General features: G+C 32.1%; 1 protein-coding gene, 1 long non-coding RNA gene and 1 pseudogene across 4 annotated transcripts; 1 reads left to right on the top strand and 2 right to left on the bottom strand.

Moving 5' to 3' along the window:
• Positions 1-2,407: 2,407 nt before the first annotated feature.
• Positions 2,408-2,872, bottom strand: LOC145050994 (copper transporter 6 pseudogene; annotated as a pseudogene).
• A 522-nt stretch (positions 2,873-3,394) lies between these two features.
• LOC145055229 (UDP-glycosyltransferase 76H1-like) lies at positions 3,395-5,106 on the top strand. Its single transcript, XM_079003526.1, has 2 exons — positions 3,395-3,987; positions 4,050-5,106. Exons 1-2 carry the CDS (start codon positions 3,504-3,506, stop codon positions 4,913-4,915), a joined length of 1,350 nt encoding a protein of 449 aa, XP_078859652.1. The 5' UTR covers positions 3,395-3,503; the 3' UTR covers positions 4,916-5,106.
• A 3,531-nt stretch (positions 5,107-8,637) lies between these two features.
• Positions 8,638-10,663, bottom strand: LOC145055227 (uncharacterized). 3 transcript variants are annotated; one of them, XR_013685110.1, is made up of 4 exons: positions 10,592-10,663; positions 9,987-10,393; positions 9,763-9,897; positions 8,638-8,837 (listed from the first exon to the last, which is right to left on the bottom strand). It is a non-coding gene; the product is annotated as an uncharacterized LOC145055227 (long non-coding RNA). The 3 variants fall into 3 exon arrangements; XR_013685111.1 differs by lacking the exon at positions 8,638-8,837 and having other exon boundaries at positions 9,682-9,897; positions 9,987-10,057; positions 10,308-10,393; XR_013685109.1 differs by lacking the exon at positions 8,638-8,837 and having other exon boundaries at positions 9,682-9,897.
• Between the last annotated feature and the right edge of the window lie 7,673 nt (positions 10,664-18,336).

The following is an 18,336-nucleotide window of genomic DNA, read 5'->3' as shown; positions in this document are numbered from 1 at the left end:
GACCTCTTTGAAATCAATCCATCCTGTTTGGCTGCTTGTTTACATATTTAATTGCAATTGGTGTCATGAGCAGTTCTTCTTGCAAATCTGATAATTGTTGGACCCGATGTACTTTTCTTTTACACTCAGTAAGTTGTTACAAGTTACAAACCCTTTATGTTTCATAGTTAATAGTTAATACACAAGCCATTGGTTATATTAACATCTTCCATTTGCAGTTAATCATCAATGAATCAATCAATAAATATTCAGTTTGTAATCTTATATGAATACAATGTCAGATGTCTCATTTGCAGTTAATCATCAATGAATACTCCATGAGGCTGGTTCGAGAGGAGCAAGGAAAGCAGCCACGACAATGCAGGTGAGGGGAAAAAGCCAAGAGGCGGTTGCCTCTTTTGATTTCACCAGAAACACAACCCCATCCTGGTGGTTATTCTTGGCAGAGAACGAAGAATAAGAAATGATAATTTTTACACTATTTTTATTTTGTATTTATTTATGAATAGTAGGGGTGAGCAAACCCAAACCAAGAAACCGAAAAACCGACGAAACCGAAACCGAAAAAACCGAAACCGAAGCAAAACCAACGGTTAGGGTTTGAATTTTCTAGAAACCAAAAATTCGGGTTCGGTTTCGGTTTTTACCTAGAAACCGACCCATCCAACCCAAGAAACCGACCCATACTTAAAACCGACAAACCGCCCCAAGAAACCGATCCATCCAACCCAAGAAACCGACCCATACTTGTTTGTGTTTTTGTTGTAATAGACTATTTGGGGCTTTGGTTGTAACTTATAATAGACTATTTGGTTATAAGACTCATGTTTCTTAAAGTAATTAACTTCAATTTGGTGTTTTTTGAAATATTTAACTTCTTGCTTTATTTTTGGAAAATGGGTTTGAACCCAAAACCCATGGGTTTAAACCCAGAACCCGTCAGTGTATGGGTTAAACCGAAAAACCGCTCAAGCCGACCTCAGAACCCAAGAAACCGAACCGATTAGAAACCGATTATATTGGGTTCTGAAAACCAGAAACCGACCATTTATGGGTTGGGTTGGGGTTGGGTCCAAAACCGACCCAATTTCATTTGTGATATCAGTGTATTTATGTGTGAATAACTATTTAATTATACATAATTGTTTCTTTAACATTTTTGTAGATCCAATGAATAAACATGCATATAGTGGGAGGTGGGAGATTTACCAAATGAAACACTGACACAAATAGATTTCGGAAGGAGCGCAAAGATGTTTTATTCATTTATGATTGTAATTGTAGTACTAGTTTCCGTATCAAAAAAATATATATTGTAACTTATTCATTTACTATTATAATTATATTCTTATATGAATAGAAATGTGTTTTATTTATTCATATATGAGTATCATTTTAGTTGATTTTATAATCTTTTTTTCGGGTTTTATTAATTTATTATTTTACAAGTGTATTCATAAATACATCTGAGTTAATTCATTTATAATTTACAATTTTATTCATTTTAAAATGAAATGTATAAATCATTATTTATGAAGATATTTAAAAAAAAAAAAATGAGGTAAACCGATAAATTATTCATTCTCTTGATATTTGATTGCTAAAAATGAAACATAAAAATGAAAAATGAAATGAAAAAAAAAAACGTTTTTTTAGATAGAAATTAAATCATGATTTTATTAATTATTGGTTCATTAAAAGAATAGGATCTAAAAAATAAGATATTTTGGGTAATTGTCATCATAATCACTAAAATTTAGGAAATCATAATTTAATTAGATGGTAAAATTCTATTTATGCCATCTAAAAATGATTGGTCTACAATTGTTCTCGCGTTCTCAATCTTTTAAGTGTTCTGGTTTGATCATCTTCATATATATATATATATATATATATATATATATATATATATATATATATATATATATAAATAAACAGGGTAAACATAATCCTCTCAATTCATAACCAATCCCATCTTTAATTCAACAAACATAATAGATTACATGAAAAAACAAGTGAATCAACTAATTAAAGCTCTTAATCTTTAATAGTGAATCAACTAATAAAAGCTCTTAATCTTTAATTATATTAGTATACGTAGACAATATTCAATTATATTAGTATATATGGACCTAGGTGAAATAGGTGTTATTAGTTTAGGAGTAGATTAGGTTTGTCGGTTAAAAAAAAATGAAACCTTTAATTATCAATCATATATCTAGTAGCTTAGTAGTATGATATAAAAAATTAAAAATAACACTTTGGAATGGGATTTATGTAATAACATAAATAACTATGCTTTAAATTTTTAGTTAAATAATATTATCAAAATGGTATCTTTTGGAATAGAGAGAATTCCTCTTACTACAACATACAATATATTTACAAAATCTAGTCAATCATAGAACTAAAAGGCCATTGGAGTTATCTCTGAATCGATTGCCTTTCTCGTTGCATGAAAGAAATAGTACCCAAGACCATGACCAGCTACCGCCACAACAAATACACCAATATTAAACGACATCACCGCCAACATTAGCATATATGAGAACACAACATGCATAACGTGTATCATTGTACGCGCTATACGGTTGGATTTTGTGGGAGTCATGTTGGAATGAGCCAACCATTCCATCATCATAGCAAGAAGGAATATCAAAATAAGTGACAAGATATACAATATTGTGTTTGTTCCAGGAAATCCTTCAAAAAGAATCCAAGCATTCATCCCCCAATAAAAAGTCATGTGTGTCATGCCGTGATCCAATCCCATCATACCATCCATTGACATTGGTGTTGTTGGCGACACTCCTCCTATTGGTCCGTTGTCCATCATCCCCTTTGATCCGCCGCCTTGGTGGTCCATATCCATGTTTATTGGAGATGGATGCACTTCGAACGGAACCTGGGGATCGTTTCTTCTTTCTTGTTTATTCTCTCTATATATTTACTTTTTGTATACCTCTTTCTGATTCATAAAATTTAAATTCTTAGAATTCTCAAATTCTTAAATTTGGAATATTTAGTTTGGCACCCATATTTTGCGAGACAGACGCGTATAGTTTAGTGTGTCTTATTGAGCACGTTCATATCCATTGGTTGTCCCGTAAAAAACGCAATGTTATTTATTAGAAATAAAATGTTAATAAAATCTTTATTTTTTTTTTTAATTTTTTTTAATGGTAAATAAAAGAAGCTCTTTTTGCTTTTAAATAAATGGGTGTTTCTTGATGTAATGATGTCTGTACTTTGTATAAACAACTTTATAGGTGTATAATATACATATAGGTTGTGTTTTATAAAGTAAATAGAATAAAAGTTATAAATTTAATAAATAAGAAAATTAAAACTCAATGTCTATAGAATAGTATATTTATAAAACATCTTTCAACATAACGACTAAATAGTCAAACCTTGTGAGCGGAACAACCAAAGTAGAGATACATCTATAAACAATTGTCACCCATTACAGAAATTAGCCATCCAATCTCCGAGAGAGAGATATGGCGGAGCACGGCGGAAGACGGTGGCAGCTGGTGCTGATATCAAGTCCACTTCAAGGCCACATGACGCCCATGCTCCAGCTTGGCTCATACCTTCAATCGAAAGGGTTCTCCATAATCTTTGCTCACTCCGAGCTCAACCCACCAGACCCTTCTAATCACCCTGACTTCATCTTCCTCCCTCTGCCGGATAACTTATCCGGCACAGGCATCTTTTCCGGCATCAATCAGTTCTTGAAAGCTCTCAATGAAAACTGCAGACCCCATCTCGAGAAACACCTGATTCAGATGATAAATACACAAAAGGAAACATCTGAAAAAGAATCAATCGTTATCATCTATGATAGCCTCATGTTTTTTGCCGGAAACCTCGCCGGCGATCTGGGTCTACCCTCCATCATCTTGCGCAGCAGCTGTGCAGCCTTCCTTCCTAGTTACTGGATCATCCCGCAGCTCCATCAAGAAGGTCGATTTCCTGTACAAGGTAATCGGCAATCCAAAACCCACATAAACAAACAATCTAAGTACTAAAATTCTGCTTTAAAGATTCTTTTTTGCAGGAAATGATTCCAGAGTTCCATCCATTCAGATACAAAGATCTACCGTTTATTGGCCTTCCAATACAAGAAGTCCTTGATTTGATCGCAATGATCAACCCCAAAATACCCCCTTCTGCTTTCATTTGTAACACCCTCGAATGTCTTGAACAGTCAACACTGACCCAGATTCGCCATCACTACCAAGTTCCGATTTTTACAATCGGCCCGTTGCACAAAACATCTCCAACTCCTTCCACTAGCTTCCTTGAAGAAGATACCAGCTGCATTCCATGGCTAGATAAACAATCACCCAAATCAGTAATTTACGTAAGCTTAGGAAGCTTAGCAACCATAGATGCAAAAATAGCAACTGAAATGGCATGGGGCATAGCCAACAGTAACCAGCCCTTCATATGGGTGGTTCGACCGGGGTCGGTTCATGGGTGTGATTGGATCGAGTTTTTACCGGAGGATATGGTAAGCGAGATGAAGGTGAGAGGTATGATCGTAAAGTGGGCACCCCAGAAGGACGTATTGGCACATTCTGCAGTTGGAGGATTTTGGAGCCATTGTGGTTGGAATTCGACCTTGGAAAGTGTATGCGAAGGGGTTCCGATGCTGTGTCAACCCTTTAGTATCGATCAAATGATGAATGCTAGGTATTTGAGTTATGTCTGGAAGATGGGTTTGGAAATGGTTGTGGAGAGAGAGGAGATCGAGAGTGCAATCAGGAGAGTTTTGATGAGCAAAGAAGGAGAAGAGATGAGGCGTAGGGCTATGGAAATTGAAGAACAGGTTAGAGTTGCAGTTACCCATGGCGGTTCTTCACGAAACTCCATGAATGATTTGGTAGAGTTCATCTTGTCATTGTAAATTAGGTGGCAATGAGCATCCACATCGATGTTTCTAAAGTATCATTGAATGTTGCCGAATAGAGTAATTTAGAAATGCCATTTTTTAGTGGGGTTATATATACATAAATGACTAAAATCGCTGTGGTTTTTGTCGCTCACAAAAAAACTGAGTTTGCTCGGCTTTGAAATAATATTAATATACCTTTTAAATATTTGTTCTAATTTGTTTTTGACATATTTGAAAAAATGGTTCATATGGTGGGTGAGGCTAACTTTAGAAACACTACATATCTGCTCCATTAGTTTCAAAAAATGGCATAGATTGTCCATTTTATTAAACATTCCCTCTAGTTGCCATTATTTTTTTAAATGGCCGATTTTTTATTGTTAAAATTTCAAAATTTGTCCATATGCTTTTCATAAAGGATCAAGTTGATTTTGTTTTAACCATCATTGTCTCAACCATCGCCTTCAACATGCACCAACACCATCTTCGAAAACTGTCACCGCCTTCAGCCGCTACCACCACCATCAGATTCAACCACCGCCACCACCACCACCTTCAGTCACTACCACAACTAGCACCACAAGCACAACCATCAACCCCTTCAAAAATCACAATCGCCACCACCTCCAACAACTACCACCACCACCATCTTCAACCACTTCCATTACCATCATCACAACTTTCAACTTAAACCGCCACCACTTTCAGCCACTACCATCATCACCATTGCTTTTAGCCACTCCGCCACCACCACCTTCAGCTACTGTCGCCACCATCATCACAACTACCTTCATCTAAGGTTGCGTATGGGTCGGTTTTGAACCCAAACCCAACCCAACCCATAAATGGTCGGTTTCTGGTTTTCAGAACCCAATAGGATCGGTTTTGGTCGGTTTGGTTTATTGGGTTCTGAGGTAAGTTTGGGCAGTTTTTCGATTTCTTGGATTCAATCCATACACTCACGGGTTCTGGGTTTTAACCCATTTTCCATAAATGAAGCAACAAGTTAAATACTTCAAAAACCACCAAATTTAAGATAAATACTTCAAAAAACATGAGTCTTACAACAAATAGTCTATTACAAGCTACAACCAAAGCCCAAAATAGTTTATTATAACCAAAATACAATCAAGTATGGGTCGGTTTCTCGGGTTGGATGGGTCAATTTCTTGGGGAGGTTTGTCAGTTTTAAATATGGGTCGGTTTTTCGGGTTAGATGGGTTGGTTTTTGGGTAAAAATCGAAATCGCACCTAGTTTTTCGGTTTTTAAAAAATCCAAACCCTAACCGTCGGTTTTGCTTTGGTTTCGATTTCGTCGGTTTTAGTTGGTTTCTCGGTTTCTTGGTTTGGGTTTGCTCACCCTTACCTTCATCCACCGTTCATAAGAAGAGAAGAGGAGAGAGCAAAAGGGTGAGAAAGTTTTAACATTTTCATTTCACGTATAATTAACCTAGATTTACTAACAAAATGTTAAAATGGAGCCAAAGTTGCAACTTTTTGAAAACAACGGGTCCATATTTAAAGCGTATTTTAAAGATGTGGTTGCCTTGCCAATTTTCGAATACTAAAGGGACCATTATTGAAAAAAAATCGTGTCTTTGTTTATCAATTTCCTTATTTTCTAGTTAAAATAAAAAATTCTAACATCTCTTCCTATATATATATATATATATATATATATATATATATATATATATATATATATATATATATATATATATATATATATATACTAGTAAACTTATTCGGGCCGTGATAATCACGGCCCTAAAGAAATGATCAGTAAGTTAGTTTTAAGTGAATCCAGAAAACCACAATTTATAATGTGAATATAGCTTTTGAATGAAAATTATTTTATTATTATTTGTAATAGTATAAGGGATGTAAATCCTCAAACTGTTTGATCCTAATGATTTTGATGATAAATGCATTAAGGAACTGGTGCAGATTATCTATTGAGTCTGTAAATTTCAAGAACTAATGTTTTTTTGTGATTATCAACAATTTTGTAATTCTTTTGTAATCAGATCATGATTGATTTATATCTTTTAATCATTTGGGATTAAGTTTTTCAGTAGACTATATCACATCTATTTTGATATACAATTTCGATTCTTTTCAGCGACCAATTTTATTTTGATAATTAGTATGTTGATGTGTTGGATTTAAATAAAAGTGTTTTATGGTTTTGGGTTAACAATAAAATTGTCTTAATGCTTAAGGTTAGAAATAAACATGTTTTGAGTTTAAGAAAGTGTTTTCATGTTTTGGTTTCACCAAGTACGTTGGTACTTGTAGGTTACAAAAGTACATTGCTATTTTTTAGGTTAACAAAAGTAGGTCACCAATATTTTAGTTGAGCATTGGAACCGGCCCGGGAACTGATTTTGGTGGAAAATAGGAATCGAACCGGACCGTGGGTTCTTTTCGGGTCTTCAATGTTGGAACCAATCTTTAAGAAATAGCAACATATTTTGAGAAATATTTTAGTTACGGTTTTGGTATTTGTCGGTTCTACCAATTCCGGTTCCTACAAGTTTCCGGTTCCAAAAATCCACGAGAATATTGTCCTAGTCCCGGCCGATCGGTTCTATCCGGTTCCGGTTTCAGTACCGGTTACGGCCGGTTCCCCAGTCCAAATGTTCATTCCTATTTTAGTCTTTTAGGTTAAAAAAATATGTTTACATTTGTTGGTAAAAAAGTACATTGTATTAATGTCTTTTGGTTAAAAACCTACGTTGCCATTGTATCTACCATAGTAAATAAGAATGATTTTGCCACATGTCATTCTCTCATTCAATTGACCACTTGTCATTTTGTCATTATTTTGAGATATATATTTATTTTCCACTTGTCATTTACTTCATTTTTTTATTTCCAATATATCATTAATATAACTTCCATAAATTAAACCTACCATAGTGACTATTAATTTCAAATTTCAAATTCTAAATTTTAATTTCAATTTCAAATAAATTTACAATTTAAACCTTTGTGTTTAGCATTTTGTTATAATTACCCGTTAGGATACAAATTTGATAACTAAACACATAATTTTACTTTATTTATTTTTTGCATGTTTTTTTCTCATAATTTTCAGTTATCTTAAATTTCAAAATTCAAATAAATTTTCAATTTAATCATTTATATTAACATTTTGTTTTAATCAACCCGTATAATATACGGATCTCATTTATATTAACATTTTGTTTTAATCAACCCGTATAATATACGGATCTCACACCTAATTAGGTTAACAAATAAACTTTTTGTTTGGTAAGATGTGTAATACATATGTAATCACTTTTAATAAATCTTTTATTTTGGACCGTACATACATTAAATAAGTATATTGTCCGTTATATAAAGAACCGAATTACAAACCAAGTTTTTTAATAACTAAATATTTGGTAAGATATGTATATTGTTTTGAGTTAAAAATAAGTGATATTTTTTGTTCAAAATAAAGTACATCAATTTTAATAAATCTTTTTTTTGGACCGTACATATATTAAATAAGTATATTGTCCGTTATATAAAGAATCGAGTTACAAACCAAGTTTTTTAATAACTAAAGATTTGGTAAGATATGTATATTGTTTTGAGTTAAAAATAGCAGATATTTTTTGTTCAAAATAAAGTACGTAGCTCTTTTGTACGTTTGTACATTGAGGTTTTTTCTTCATAACATGTCGATAATTTGGATGAGAAACAAAACTATAAAACAATGTAACTGTCCAAGTACTTGGGATTAGTGTGGTGTATTGATATCAAAGGGCGATCTTGTTCGACAGTTTTCTAAGATCCGATAGATTTCTTACAAATAACTTATATAGAACATAAATAATAGGAAGCTTTCTCGTTTCTTCCACTCCATTCTATTTTTGAGAGTTGATGAGGCTCTCAACATCTAGTCTGCTATTGTCAAAACAAACTACGACACAAACAATTAGTGTCATTATATCGACAAATGAGTGAAGAAATAAATATAGTGAAAACGTATGATTTTTCTATTTCTGATATAATAATAGTATTGACTTTATTTCATTTATACGTGAAATACATACATAAAGATTTTTGAGCATTTACCATTGGAAAGAATATCATTACACCGTAGCCGGGACACAAGGATATCCGAAGTACATTGTTCATACTTTAAATAATCAACATGCACTTTAAATAATCGGAGATGCATGCAAATCAAATGCAAGTGAAAAAGAAAATCACCAAAAACAGCAAAGAATGCCCAGTTTGACTCAAAGAAGTCGAGCATTTTATCTAAATGATTCATAAAGAAGCACTAATTCATTTGTAGTTTAATACCGGCCATTTATATCCATAATACCATATCAAACCAAATTATTCGAACAAATCAAAAACTACAGATGAAATACCCGGAAAACTGAAAAAAAAAAATCAGCGACTCCTATTGCCTTAAGAACCTTAAACTGAAAAAGAAAACAATATATATATATATACAACATCTTCAAAACATAATTATTACCTACTTTTCAAAAATAGCAGGATGAAACCTTACCATATCTAGTGTAGAATCGTCTTTTGTTGGAAAAGGCAAAACATAATTATTTCTCAGGAGTTTGATTTTTGCTTTTGAAAAGGAACGTGGCATTCAAGGAAATAAAAATAATCATAGAAAGAAAAGTTTGTATGTGTTAAATACGATTCTTAGCTAGCAAATTTGAAGATGTAGAAGACTGAACAAACTTACTTATTATACTAATATGTATTTTGGCTCAAGCATTTAACCAAACATCTCGTGTGCATAAAAAAACAATTAATTATGTGAAAAAAAACATTAACGAATCCATCAAAAACAATGACAGAGGGTAGAAATGTACATAAAATCGTCCAAAAGAAGGACCATCTGTAAACACGATGTAACTGGTATAGATGCTTGAAGAAGAAGGCTTATCTCTGAAATATGTATATTATGTACGGTAAATGCATTCCTTCTGTTTTTCGAAGTCAAAATCCTAAGACAGGGCATAACTTTAGAATCCAATTGACATTTTTTGTCTTCTAATATAGCAATGAAATTCATAAAATAGAAAATGAAAATTACCCAAGGAATTGGCATTTGGATCAAATATCATACACTGCAATCCCCACTGATCAACCAACCCCATATTGCACCTTGAAATCCATTAACAAATGAAATGAGATTTTTTGATCTTGTTAAAACATAATGAAAACAAGAGAGAGGCAACATTTTTTTGGAATAATCCGCGCTGTAAATTTTAATGAGAGTAACCACCTGCTTGTATAGAAGAAGGGAAAGAGAGGAGGAAGAAGGATCGAATTTAATGTTCATATAAAACCATTATTAACGGAAAATTGAGATTAGTGTATTAATAGCCCTAAAACTCGTAGGGAATAAAAATACGTGCTAGATGTTTGGAGCATTCATAAATCTTTAAGCCTTTCAATTTGAACCCGTTTTTTCTGAAACCTAGAAATTATCTCTGGTACCTGTAACAAATAACAACCACAAACCACAAAAATGAACTTTAAAAAGTAAGATAAATACATTCCAGGAAACTATACAGAAGAAATCAAGTGAAACACATAGAAGTATTAGGGATAAGACACGTCGAAGAAGAAAGACGACGTCTTTGAAGATGATGGTCCCCAAACATATACTATAAACACACAATTGAGAAACCTTACTTTGGTCCATGGGGGTTGGCAATACAACTGACGATGTGAGGAAAATAGTTAAACGGCTTACAAAATGACGACCATTGACACCTCCTTACCTTCAATATATGGCTGTACCACCGATTAATTTAATTGGACCAAAAATATGCCGCTTGTTTTAATTGGACCAAAATCCAGCCAAAAGTAACAGCAGCACGTTTCAGATGAGAAGATAGAGCTAACAATCTATAAGGCGGTGAAGAAACAAAAGTTAAAAAGGCCGCCCACAACGTTTTTATTGGAGGACGAAAGAGATCATCGACGTGTACCATAATACAATTCTTTAGCATATATATATATATATATATATATATATATATATATATATATATATATATATATATATATATATATATATATATATATATATATATATATATATATATATATATATATATATATATGGGAAAAGTGAATATACCCTTAAGGATATATAAGCTTAGGTACCCAAACTCACCATACTATGTCGTTTTGTATCATTTATATACATTGTAATTGTCTAATGTTCTTATAATTCAACTTCTAACTTGATTTATTTCAAAGATTTTTATAAATTTCGCATTTATCTTCCTTTTATATAATTTTCATTTTCAACTACAATATATATAACTTAGTAGGTGTTCGTCAAAAAATATGATGTAAGAGGAAAATAATATTAAAAATTTGAAAATTTTGAAAATAAATCAAGTTAAGGATTGAAGTTTAAGAACATTATAATGAATATATCAAACAAAACGACGTATTATGGTGAGTTTGGGTACCTAAGCTTATATACCCTTAAGGGTATATTCACTTTTCCCTATATATATATATATATATATATATATATATATATATATATATATATATATATATATATATATATATATATATATGGGAAAAGTGAATATACCCTTAAGGGTATATAAGTTTAGATACCCCAACTAACTATTTTATATTGTTTTGCATTATACATATATATTGTAATTGTCCAATGTTCTTATAATTCAACTTTTAATTTGATTTACTTCTAAGATTTTTATAAATTTCACATTTATCTTCCTCTTACATAATTTTCATTTTCAACAATAATATATATAGCCTATGAAGTGTTCTACAAAAAGATGTGATATAAGAAGAAGACAATACTGAAATTTCGAAAATCTTCAAAGTAAATCAAGTTAGGGGTTGAAGTATAATAACATTATAATGAATTTATCAAACAAAACAACTAATTATATTGAGTTTGGTACCTAAGCTTATATACCCTTATATATATATATATATATATATATATATATATATATATATATATATATATATATATATATATAAGTGGTCCCTATGGTATGGTGTAATAGGCACATAAAGTTCAACTTCAATAAAATGGATAAATTCACTGCTTGTGTTATTTGATATTACAAACTTGGTCCTTCCGTTAGACAACATCAATCACTTGTCGTTTAATGTCTATCACGTACATAACATATGAGGGTAAAATGTGCCTTTTACATTGCTCGTTTAGTTACAACTTTTTTAAGTGTTTAGCCCTCTCTCTCCAATCCTTTACACACCGTTCAAATTTCTTTGTCAACTGATCTTCTAAAGCTTTAGTTGAGAAATTTGGATTAAAATGTTGGAATATGTGTCAAAGACCAGAACTAAATTAGTCAAAGTCAAAACTAAATTGGTATAACTTTATAGAATAAAAGTAAAATCTTTTTTGGGTTTCCCTTAATAACTAGAAATGACTTTAGGAGAGAGATAAAAATGAATTGTTAATTTATTATATGATTAATAAATTAATTAGAAATAACTATAATTAATTAATTGTTAATCAGAATTAATATAGAATTAATTCAAGATAATAAATAATTAATTAAAGGTGTAAGGATTGAATTATAATTGTTCATAATTAAGCAAAAGAACAATTCTAGATGGTTCTATAGGAGTGGATAATTTTATAGATGGCTTTTAGGCTATCTAAAAGTCTTCTAGAACTTATAAAGACAACTATCTTGAATTGATAAAATTTGATTATTTTATTATTCAAATCAAGGTTTATCTTGTGATACCATAGCTATAAATAGGACCCTTGGCTTCTAAATTTAATTTAATTAAATTTAAACATTTTAATAGATTTATTAAAAGTCTTTTAATTAAAACTCTTAATTAATTAATAAAAACTATGAGGGTGTATTCTTAAACTATTAAAAATGTTAGGGTTTTACCATTTAAATTTCCAAAGATTAAAACTTTTAATTTCAAATTCAAACTATAAAAGCAAAAGGGTGTAATTTGAAACTTTTCAAAATCTAGGTTGAATCTTTGAATCAAAATATTCCTATATTATCCATATTTAACCAAATTCATTTATTTTGATAAGGATATGATGATATCAATCAAAAAAATCGATTTTAGGCAATAAAAATTAATTATGGTAATTTTCCAAATCAAAATCTGATCAAAATATCGAATTTGTAAGTAACTGGCGAGTCAACTCGTCGAGTTCACCCAACTCGTTGAGTTCATGTGTCAGACAGCCAAAAAATCGATTTCTTGTTCTTAAGACAGTTCATTCTTGCACCAATTCAATTGAAAAACATCATACGCTCTGATACCACTGACGGGTTTTGAGCATATCTACATTCCTATGTGATCATGCAACCCTAATTGCTTTGGATCCAAGTTTTTTTCTATTAAACATGAAAATTGAATACCAAAGCAATAACCCTATAGACTAGTATTCAATTTTCGATTTCATGTATAAACTAGGGTTATATGATTACCTCACTTGTTATATTGTAATATCAAGACAATCCTTGAAGTCCTTAACTCTTGAAAGTTTAGTGCCCCAAGTGTTGCACCTCTAATGAAGTCATAAACACCCAAAACAACAAGGATGACAATGAGAGACAAGAAATCGGCCAGGGTTTCTATCTGGAATGCATAGGCCAAAATTCCAAGTGTATGGAGGGTTTATCTAGATGAGTAAGCTGCTAGGGTTTCTGGAGGAAACCCTAATTCCTTGCTTAAGGATTAAACAACCCATGGACTCCCTCTTTAGAGCCTTTGGACGAAATATTATGGGCGTACCCATAAATTTCATCCACTCCACTCTATGGAGTTCATCGGCCCAGTTTTGCAACTATCAATGATTTGCAAAACAGTTCCTCCATTATTAATAAGTTCCTTTAATCCCAAAATTAATATCAAATTAATTTCTGATTAATTACTAATTAATAATATGATTTCCAAATAATATATTAATCTTATAATATATTAATCTTATAATATATTAATAAAATCATCTGAGTACCAATTTATTATTCATATAATAAATCTTTCTCTCTCTCTCTCTCTCTCTCTCTCTCTCTCGACTAGTCATCATATCACGTTGCATGAGTGAAGGCAACCCAAAAGGACCATGCTACATATCAAATCAAGTACATACTAATTATAGTTATGGGCTTAGACACCTAATCCAATAGTCTCCCACTTGGATAAGTCTAATAACTTTTATGACTTCAGAAAATGACTAGCATTCATAGCTTTCAAAAGCCATTGTCGAACTCTGATCTTATTAGTAACGTGTCCTTTAGATAAGTGATCAAATATTCCTCCATTCTACAAGATATCATATGGACATGAGACATGGATTATAATCATTCTCTCTTTCCATGTGTTGTTTCCCAACTTCCGATTTACGACGACTGACCCAGACTACAACTGAACACATCAACTTAGTCCAGGCTTGGCTAAGTGCTTAAGGTGTCATCACTAAATCATCGAGGGGCCCATATATATCACTTGTATCTCATTAAGGGTAAAAGGAATGGATAAACTTCGACTCATATGCTTGTACTATTTACTCATCAAATCATACACAACAATATGTTTTATAACATCAAGTTACTGATGCATTTATGTATTATCAATGCACAACCGACTTGTGAACAACAACTATATGTCCCCGTTTCAATAATATAATATATTATCGTCTCATAATCACTCGTGATAAAATCCATGAAGTGATTCAAATGAGCGTAGGTTTAATCCAATATTCAAATCCCTATTTCAGGAGTACTCATGAACACTGCAGCAAACTTGTGCCATGTCTAAGCTCTTAGACAATCTACAGTCGGATTCATGACAGTCTTAATTCACTACTTACTTCCAAAAGTATGATCAACTATGGATGTTTGAATAACCTAGTTATTCGGGAAGTAAAACATGCGAAGTGAAACACACGAATAACCTAATCCAATATTGGCTCAAACTTTTGAATATAAATAAAACACTTATTATTTAATCACCATATTAATTAGACTTTACTCACTGTATAATGTTTCGATCAATCAACTTCATACTCGAAGCATATGAGATACGATTCATAATGTCTTACATAAAGACATGATACAAACCAATCTCTTGCTATAATATTTCCATATATAGAATTTCCTATGTTGAAACATTTCAACATGACATTCATATATGTTCATGACTAAGTTCAATTAAAATTTCAATCTAAACTTTTAGATTCGAAATGAAGTATAAATGCCCTCTCCCTTAAAACTTTCTAGAACGTGACAATTTCTAAATTCTGCAACTTTGAAAATCTGTAACCTTTGTTTCCCATAATCATCATTTCTAACTTGCAACACCTTATCATAATGATCATGCTCCCACTAGCATAACAATTATGCTCTTACCAGCATAAGAATTTTGCTCCCACTAGCTTTGAAATGTACCCAAAAATCAGCTGGACTTCTAGAAATCAATACTTATTGACTTCCTTACCAAAGTTCAGATTTCTGATACGCGGTGCTTTGATAAGTCTTTATCTAGACTTCTAAAGCTTATACACCTTTCATTAGACAATTTATGTGTGTGTCTCAACCCTTTTAGAACTTATGATAGTAAGTCACGAATGTTCAAACAATCCTTTTCCAGTTCTCACAATTCGAACTATGAAAAGGGATGCCGTAATTATACTCGAATTTGAGAATGCAATCATCACACCTGCTAACTCTAATCCTTTTAAAATCTAATAGTGGAAGCATTTCCTCATAATCATTTTCATGAAGCAGAGAGAAACCTATTTCCACTTAGATTTAAGGTATATGTGTTCCTATCCATGTGAATTTTTCATTTCCAACTACTATGATAATACAAGGTTTATGAAAAAATCAAACTCATGTGGACTGAACTTTCTTAATCTCAATTTCTTGCCATCCGTCAGCCCAAGGGCCTACCATTGCTTCCAGGTTATTGAGCATCTCACCCATACTGATCAATGTACTTTCACTGATCAAGGTGTTTTGCCTTATGCAATCAAATGAGAACTCATAGAACTCACATGCATGGTCAACTTAACTGGAATGGGCACAGAAACAAGATTTTGTCAACACGATAGGTTATCAACCTCAAATCATGTGCTAGTTTTTACGAAAAGGTTTATTCCTGAAACTTTTCAAGATCAATAAGACTCCTACTGTCTTCTTGACATATAATATTCTTTGTTTAAGGAACAATCATTGACAAAAAATATTCAAGATTCAGTGTGGGTTCTTATTAAGAAACACTTCATATAATTGGTCTTCGTTGGTCTTTGTTTTATCCAAAACATCACAGCTACCAATTTCAAATGTGCAAAAGTAAGAAACATGTCTACTCCATGTTTCATGATGTGTTATAAACCTACTTAGTATATGTCACTCAAGGTACTGTTGGATTAGATGTCTAAGCCCATAACTATTATTGGTATGTACTTGACCCTGAGAGTAGCATGGTCCATTTGGGTTGCATATCATTAGGACAATTTGTTAGGATGGACTTTTGAGAGAAGGTTATTTATGGTTTATTAATATATTATAAGTTATAATATATTAATATGAAATAATATGTTTTAATTAGTATCGATCAAGAAATAATCTGGAATTAATTTAGTGATCAAAAGAGACTAATTAAATCTATGGGGACTAATTATGATAATTAGTTATATTTATATGTGTTGGGCTTATGACCCATGTTGGACCAAGTTTATGTATGGATACATAACGAGTTGGGCCACATGAACCATGGATCATAAAACCCATGGGTATGGATTATGGGTTATACCCATGACCCTTGGAATCCTACATATAAATAGGTTACTCCATAGCCAAAATCACCACTTCTTTTCTTAGAGAAATATGGAGGTGTTTTGGTGCATGGAATTCTCTCTCAAGAGCCACCTTTGTCCTAGGTGTGTTGTGATTCCATTTGAGGCATTTCATACTATTGGTGCTAAGCTCTTAAGGCCAAATACATCAAGACTTCAAGCCACATAAAAGGTATGTTTCCCTAACTAGTATATTATATGGTTTATGTCAAATGCATACTAGTTATAGGTTTAATGCCTTGGAAACCATTTGCATGTATAATTAGTGAAAACATAGATCCAAGGTATTTAGGGTTGTGTGTGCACCATATGATGTTGTATTATACCAAAACCCAACAGGTACAACATGGAGTAACTAGAGTATAACTCTAACACTTGATTTTGGAACAAAGTATGATTTATCCTTTTGATTTAACCATTCCAAAAATTCCCGATACCTCTTATTAGTCATGTAAATGTAATAAGGTGTCCTTAGATGATCAATTGTGACATGGTTCCATAATCACTAGGATTATCATAAAACACGATACTAAAGTACTCTCCTTTCCTTTCAGATTAAAGAAACTTTTATCTTTCTACCCAATTCGATTCTTCTTATTCATTCTGTTATACATTGAAACTTTTCAATGTATCAAAATTACACTTAAACTTGTAAGCATAATCATATTTACTGAACCAACATCAAATCATGACGAATAGATTTTATCGTCCTGTGTGGTGCATATGACTAGTGCACATCAATGTGTACTAGATCTTTTGGTCTTTCACTTGACTCACATACATATGTGAACAAGGAATCAGTCCCAATTTCTCAAGGATCAAGGTTCTCATACATCACACAATTCATATCGCATGATTCCAAGTTTCTGTCCAATTAAAACTTGGGTGATAAGAATCCTTCCTCATTTGGTAAATTATGACACTACCACAAATGATACAACTAAGAATCAAATCCATTTTAAATATTGCTAACAATAGAAATACAAACAGCAATTTTCAATAAATGGCTTTGCAAGGAAACATAAAGTAAATAAAAAACAATTTTATTAATAATGTGCGGAAAAATTTTCCTTACAACGCAAATACATATGAAAACTATATTTCTAAATATTCCCAAGCATTCTATCATAACTCCTAAGCAACAACTCAAAAAATATGATCATCTAACCATGCGACCGAAATCCACTTCTTCATGATCAGACTCAACTTACTTTTCCTTTAAGCTTCCTTTTTTTATTAGATTCTACAAAACATCAAAATGTAACTTTACATCATGTAATAAGATTCTATAAATAGGAAATTAATAGAGTTAGATAGTGAATGTACCTGAAGTAGAGCCATGCAATTTGACTTCACCATCTCTTAGATCTCTCAGGTATTCAGGGCAGCTTCATTTCCAATGCCCCTTCATTTGGCAGTAGAAACAAATGGACTCTTTAGGAGTGACACGTGGAACTATCTCTGAGTCATCCTTTCGCTTACGGTCAAACATTTTGACTTTGGCCAATTCCTCTACATTAGGAGAAGAAATCATTTCTGGACTATCACCGTGTAATCGCCTATGGAAATTTGG

The sequence above is a fragment of the Lactuca serriola genome, chromosome 5 (assembly GCF_051521515.1).
Source record: "Lactuca serriola cultivar US96UC23 chromosome 5, Lser_US96UC23_V15, whole genome shotgun sequence".
Taxonomy (NCBI): domain Eukaryota; kingdom Viridiplantae; phylum Streptophyta; class Magnoliopsida; order Asterales; family Asteraceae; genus Lactuca; species Lactuca serriola.
Note: the sequence above shows the minus strand (reverse complement) of the source record. Positions and strands in the feature narration are given on the sequence as shown.

Excerpts from the sequence above, each read along its gene's own strand:
- LOC145055229 (XM_079003526.1), top strand. The coding sequence starts at position 3,504 with ATGGCGGAGCACGGCGGAAGACGGTGGCAGCTGGTGCTGATATCAAGT. Across the intron at positions 3,988-4,049 it reads AGGTCGATTTCCTGTACAAG|ATTCTTTTTTGCAGGAAATG; the intron begins GTAATCGGCAAT and ends TCTGCTTTAAAG.